The 7,370-nt window shown below is 39.8% G+C and overlaps 1 protein-coding gene across 1 annotated transcript; it reads left to right on the forward strand.

The window, feature by feature from the left end:
- The first annotated feature begins 4,043 nt into the window (after positions 1–4,043).
- Positions 4,044–5,672, forward strand: hsbp1l1 (heat shock factor binding protein 1 like 1). The gene is made up of 3 exons (XM_080516598.1): positions 4,044–4,231; positions 4,325–4,391; positions 5,078–5,672. Exons 1-3 carry the CDS (start codon positions 4,187–4,189, stop codon positions 5,173–5,175), a joined length of 210 nt encoding a protein of 69 aa, XP_080372724.1. The 5' UTR covers positions 4,044–4,186; the 3' UTR covers positions 5,176–5,672.
- The last annotated feature ends 1,698 nt before the right edge of the window (positions 5,673–7,370 follow it).

Here is a 7,370-nt window from a genome sequence, read left to right on the forward strand (position 1 = left end):
CCAGTTCTCCAGAGTACCGTTCTGGAGTGGGGATCTGGGGCTCCCTAGCGGCGGTCGGCGGTACTGTCGCGGGCGGGGGAGGAGTTACGGCTGCGCCAGCCGCAGCGTCACGAGGCGGTTGTTGATCGGCGACAAGCCCGTCCAGGCGGCTGGTGAGGCGCGACATCTGGGCGGTCAGTTCAGTAAGTGACGTCCCAATCTCCCGGAGGAATACCTGGTGTTGAGACAGGAGGTTTCCGTGTGAGGAGATGGCGCGCTGGAGGACTTCCGGGTCGGCTGAATCCATGGTGGCAAGATCGTTCTGTCAGGAATGGTGGTGAACAGGATTCAAACGCCAACTAGTCCGGGATGTAAATTGAAAGTAAAGTTTATTTTGAGTCGCTCCAACGGGGCGGCAGTCCGTAGCGAGGGATCGGAGAAGCAAAGGCGGACGTCACGGAGACGGGGTCTTCCGAGCGGGACGGAGCGGCGCACACCGGGACTGTACGGGAGAACACACGGAGGTCAGAATACTCGGCAGCTTCCACACACGAAGCAAACAACCTCAAAAAACAATGAGCACGAGGGGCAGAGTCTAGGTACCGCAGAGTACACGTAACGATCTTGCGATGAGTGCCTGGAATCCCGGTCCTTAAATACTGGCTTCCTCATCCGCTTCAGGTGTGCGTCCTGCTCCGTCTGCTCCGCCTACGATCACACACGCCCAAAAACAACAACACAACAGGAGACATCTGCGGGTTGTGACATCCTTATTCATCTCAGATGTCAGTTTGGTTTTTTTGTCTATGTGATGCCGTATTTGGAGACATCTTTAAAAATCCTGTTTTTCTAAATTATATTTCTGTTTGAGTATCTCAAAACTGATAAATTTTCCATTTTCTATCAATTTATTTATTATTGTTATTCCTTTGGAACACCAGATTTTAAAGCGTGAATCCAATTTGTTTGGCTTGAAGTCCCAGTCACATGCATACCATTTTAAGGTTGCTATATCTTTACCCAATTTATACTCTCTCACTACCTTTTCCCATTCATAGAGAGTGCATTTAGCCCAAGGATTGCCTGCTGTGTCTATATATTTTTTAATGTTTGGGTCTGTTGTTAAACCTCTCTAGGTTTAACAACAGCAACCTTAAAGGCTTGTGGTACATAACCTGTTATTAGAGATAAGTTGATCTGATCTAGTATTGATGTACTAATCACAAGGAAAATATCTTTAAACAGTTTAGTGGGTATTGGGTCTCGTAAGCAAGTTGTTGGTTTAGATGAAGCCACGATTGAGAATAACTCAAGGACTTTTATAGAGTGGAAGCTGGATAACTGGAAGTCAAGCTCCCCTGATGAATCTAAAGATGTGGTTGGTTGATCTGCGACTGCACTGGGCAGTGAATCTTTAATATTATTATATTATCCCTAATAGTTAGTATTTTATTATTAAAGAAATGTACAAAATCGTTACTGCTCAAAGTTAAAGGGATATGAGGTTCGACAGAGCTGTGACTTTTTGTTCGTCTGGCTATCGTATTGGAGAGAAATCTAGGATTGTTCTTGTTTTCTTCTATTAAAGAGGAATAGTAGGCGTTTCGGGTTTTGCGATGGGATTTTTTATAGATTAACAAACTATCTCTCCAGGCTGTTTGAAATACTTCTAACTGAGTTAAGTACCATTTCTTCTCTAACTTCCGTGCCGATTTCTTTAGAGTTCAGATTATCATTATACCATGGAGCTATCCTCCTCTGAGTTGTTGCTTTTATCTTCAAGGGTGCAACAGTGTCAAGTGTGGCGCAAAGTAAGGCTGCTGTTCTATCAACAACCAAGTCAACTTGAGTAGGGCTGATGGTGTGGCAGCTGTTTACTGCTGGAGCCACGGATGGTATTAAAGTCAATATAGGTGAGAGTACTTCCCTGAATTTGGTTACAGCATTGTCTGATAAATATTGTTTATTTTCAGGGGCTATAAAGCCAGTTAATGTAAATTTGAATGATATCAGGAAGTGATCTAACAACAGAGGGCTGCGGGGAAAAAACATGAATTGATGAATGTCAATACTGTAAGTGAGGACGAGCTCAAGTGTGTGATTAAGATAATAAGTGGGTTCATTCACCTTCTGTGAAAATCCAATTGTGTCCAGTAATGAGCTAAATGCCATGTTCAGGCTGTCAGTGTCAACATCTACATGAATATTGAAGTCACCCACAATGATGACTTTATCTCAATACTAAAGTAGAGAGAAAGTCTGAGAATTCAGACAGGAATTCAGAGTACGGTCCAGGAGGACTGTACACTATGACAAGTACAACCGGCTGCTGGGTTTTCAGTCAGAATGCAGAAGATTTAGAGTGAGATTTTGAACAGATTTCTGGTTAGTTTTAGATCTGGGATCAATAAGAAGACTCAAGCTATAAATAGATGCTCCTCCTCCACGTCCAGTTTCTCGAAGAATATGATAATTAATATGAGTGGTAGGAGATGCTTCATTGAGGCTGAGATATTCAAATCTTTTTAACCAGGTTTCAGTGACGGTCAGTAAATCAAATTTGTGATCTGTTATTAAATCACTTACAAGTAAAGATTTAGATGATGACAAATATTTAACAGTTCACATTTTATTGTTGTGGGATTTTGTTTACTGATAGGAGCAGTTTGGATTTTTATCAGATTCCTATGTCTCCTGTGGGATTCATCTAGTCTTTGGTAAAATGGTCGTGGAACAGAAACAGTCTCCACATGAAACATTTGGATGTTAGAGGGTGAGGAGACTGCAGGAAGAGAGTTTAGTTTTGAGAACACGGATGGTGAGGGTGTAATTCACAGAGGAGAACAGTAGAGGGCGCTGGTGCTGCTAACAGCAGCCTGGGGAGTCCACGAGGAAGGACACTCGCGGGTGTGTCCCTGGGATGTAAACAGCTGGAAAAGTCAAGTCAGAACTAGACATCTGCAGGTTTAAACACATACACCTTCAGAATAAAAGCCCGCAAAAGGATTTTTGTTTCTCCTCTATTGTGTTTAATGGAAAAAACAAAGAAATAGAACCAGGGCCAGTTTACACAACGTCTCAAGTGAAAAGGCATAATTTTTGTGTTTTTATTTCAGAAAAGTTTCACATTTACACCTGTAACATTTTGAAAATGTGGACTTTCGTAGGGATAAGTGACAAAATTATAGAGAAGTTACATTTTATCCCCATTTCCATGGAAATTGAACATTTTTGAAAAGTTGTGTCTTGACCTGTGTTGACCTCTGTTGAGACCGAGTGTTTTCAAAAGTTGCGTTTGCTCCCATTTTCGCAGAGATGCTCCACGTTGAGAGAGGTTTTCAAAAATGTGCATTTTCAGTGGCTCAGAGCACTGTTGTGGTGTAAATGCAGATGCAAAACATAAATAAAGTTTTCTGTTTTCACTTTAAACATTTTATTTCAGGTCAAACTTTTTTATGACTTGAGTATTTATCAGACTCTTTTGTATGCTAAAATGAATTTCACAACTTTAGGGTTTAGTAAGTTGATTTATGTTGCTTCACATGTCATCAGAATGTAATATTAGCTGTTTGTGCCCCTCTTTGGTGTGTCACTTTACCTTTGCCAATATGTTTAGCATTATTTGTTTGGTTTTTATTTTACATTTAATATATTATTATTTTACTGCACTGTTTAGCTTATGTCTTTTTTTATGTTCGTGATTTTTTTAATCTTTCACTCCAACACGAAATTTAATTTCGTGTTGGTTTTCAAAAATGTGCATTTTCAGTGGCTCAGAGCACTGTTGTGGTGTAAATGCAGATGCAAAACATAATTTAATTTAATTTAATTTAATTTAATTTAATTTAATTTAATTCAATTCAATTCAATTCAATTCAATTCAATTCAATTCAATTCAATTCAATTCAATTCAATTCAATTCAATTCAATTCAATTCAATTCAATTCAATTTAATTTAATTTAATTTAATTTAATTTAATTTAATTTATATCCATGCTTTTATTTTAAAGTTCCTCGCACCGGAAGTGACATCTTTCCGCTCGTCAGCGCTACAAAGTTATAAGAGTCGCTCAGATGATTAAAGTCGGAGTATTTGACAGATTTAACTCCTCTGTTTCATCCTGAAGCAACACAGTTTACGATCATCTCATTCTGAGAGTCCCAGATTATAATCCGGGCGATTCTGGAGCGTAAATGAAGAAAGAGGATGTCTAAAGCAGAGAGTAAAGCAGCGACAGACATGACGGAAGCGGTGAGACTGTTTAAATCTTTCTTTTTAAAGCGTCACTAAACGAACAAACCTCCGTTTTGAGGCGCTTTCCTAACGCGTTTCTGCGGTTTATAGATGGAAACGACGATGGAGCGACTTCAGGGGAGATTTCAGGCCATGTCTGAACAACTGGAGTCCCAAAATATCCTTTTTCCTGCACAACTTTTACTCCCTGTGTCAGAAAGAGCTCACAATGACTCAGCAGTAACTCGGCAGTAATGGTTAACAGTAACACATGACTCAGCAGTAACAGTTCAAATGACTCTGCAGTATCACGAATTTACCAGCAACGCTGACTCAGCAGTAACTTCACTTTACTTTGCAGTAACATTGACTCAGTAACACTGACTTTGCATTAATTCAGGCTCAGCGATAAGAGTTAATGTGACTCAGCAATAGTAGTAAGAGTTACTCAGCGGTAACAGCAAAAGAGTTACTCGACAGTCAGAATGACTCAGCAGTAACAGTAACACTGACTTTGCATTAATACAGGCTCAGCGATAAGAGTTAATGTGACTCAGCAATAGTAGTAAGAGTTACTCAGCGGTAACAGTAAGAGTTACACGACAGTAAGAATGACTCAGCAGCAGCAGCAACAGTGACTCGACAGAACCAGTGACAGAAAGCGTGGCTCAGCATTTACAATGATTCAGCAGTAACAGTGACTCAGCAGAGTGCCTGTGAACCGTTACAAAGGCGAGCGTGTCCTCCAGTGTTACACATTCAGGAGCCGTCCCAGACACTCCGGGGGTTGTGGGTAAGAGGCCCCGCCCCCCTGTACCCTGTGTTTCCTGTGCGGATGATTACATTTCTGAACCCCCCCCACACTCGATCGGATGGGAACGCGTATCGACGACATGCAGAAGAACGTGTCAGAGCTCATGACGCAGGCCGGGATGGACGAGGCTCAGTCGGCTTCCAAGTGACGTCCGGCTGTCCGACCACGACACCCTGGAGTTGAAACGTCGACAATAACCCGATGAAGGCCCCAAACACTAACCCTGGTTTGTTTTTGGGTTTTTTTTAATCAAAAACTTAGCCCCTGGTTTTTCCATTTGAAAATGCTGAGAGGACAAAAGACTGCTGATTCCTCTAAAACCATCAGAGCCGTTGTAACAAGTGGAAATGTTTGTTGGTGTTTGACGGGGAAAGTCGGAGCTGCGATGATCTGGAGATCCGGGGAAACTCGACGAACCCCCAAAACCAGACGAGTCCGTCGGCCGGCGACTTTTCAGGCGACTTTTCGAGGAACTTTGAACTTTTGCACTCGGTCTGAATCCACCACAGACTGAGGTTGAAAGCTGTAGCCAAATGTTGCACATCTGTTTTGCAGGATTGTCGTTTGCACCTCTTAATAATAACCTCTATGCACCTGATGTACGACTTGAAGATGATTCACGTTGATGCCACGTCTGTATTCTAACACAATCACCAAATAAAGCCTTCAGAAGGTCCATGTTGTCTCGACTTTCTTTTTTAGCGGTGGGTTTGACAGTGTGGAGTCGAGTGAGGAAATTAGGCTTTTTTAGGTTTTTTTTTAATCCTAATGATCCTGCATTGACCAATTCAACATGAAGATTTCAGAAATATTTGAAAAACTTCCAAGGTGAGGCGACGTTTAACGTTGGTTTGTTGAAGTCCAATGAGAAAGCGGCAAAATTTATTGGTTCAATGTTTAGTTTTGGGTTCTCTACTCTGATTTTTTAACCTTGATTGATCATATTTTTGTAAATAGAACTGATGGGAAGGTAAAAAGTGGACTACTAGTGACAGATGTGACAGATCACCTGCCGTTTTTTTGCAAAGCTTGAAATGAATGATCAGCTTGTTCTTCAAGACAGAGAACAGGTTTACTATTCAACAGAGAAGCAAGTGCAGCTTTTTAAAACACAACTTGTGAGGGTGACATTCTAGAAGTTGTCAGAAAATTTAAAAGCAAAAAAAACAAATCTACCGATTGTTTTGATTTCGCTATGTCACTCTTAAAAGAAATTATCGTTTGTATCCTTGAACCATTAACATATATTTGAAACAAATCACTTTGAGAAAATATGGAAACAGCCAAAATGATCTCAGTTTGTAAAAAAAAAAATGGTGACTATATAAATAGTCTTGATAAAATATCTGTACATAAACCGGATGCTTTTATTGAGAAATAGGATTTGGACGAGCAGTGATGGAATGTGGAGAAAACATTGCAACGACTCCAGACAACAAGATCTGTGGCGTTTGTTGATTTACGAAAAGCGTTCGACACAATTGATTCAGTCGTTGCTTCTGAAGACACGTGAAGGTTGTGGCACAAGAGGTGGAGCTCAGCTTTGGTGAAGACGTTATTTTAAGAATAGTTTGATTAATTAATCATTAATCATGTTAAATCTTATGCTAAAAGTAACCTGTGGAGTTCCACAGGGTTCAGTACTTGGACCTAGGTTTTTTCTACTTTATATGAATGATTTTTGCTGAGTAAGTGATGCATTCCAATCTACAATGTTTGCTGATGACTCTAATTTATTTTGTTCTGGAGGAAACCTTAAGAGAATTGTTAAACAAAACCAACAAAACAATAGAAATAGAATTGAACAAGTTAAATGCATAGTTTGCTTTAAATAAGTTATTAAAGGCAAGTAAAGCAACATTTATGTTGTTTGGAAGGAAAAAAAGGGCAGATGCTGAAGTAAAACTGTATTTAAACAATATTAAAATGAAAAGGGTTTATGAAGCTACGTTTTAGTGATAATAGATGACAAACTTCACATAGAAGACGGAAAAACGAAACTGTCCAAATATATATTCTGTTCTTTACAAGACCAGAGACGTACTGAATAATAAAAGTGTACATATATTGTATTGTTCACTTGTGCTGCCTTATATGACATATTGTGTGGAGATATGGGGAAATGCATATAAAACTAACCAAAGGATCCAATAATTCAAATTGCAGAAAAGAGCGATGAGGACGATCAATGAATACGAGGATTCAACCCACCAACTTTTCACACAATCCTCCACATTATATATTTAAAAACGTTACAAATTATGTTCCATGTGATGAACAATAGCATTCCTGATGGTACTTAAAGTGATTTCAAAAAGAGTTTAAGATGTAAAATAATAACAA

Source organism: Blennius ocellaris (genome assembly GCF_963422515.1).
Source record: "Blennius ocellaris genome assembly, chromosome: 20".
Classification (NCBI taxonomy): Eukaryota; Metazoa; Chordata; class Actinopteri; order Blenniiformes; family Blenniidae; genus Blennius; species Blennius ocellaris.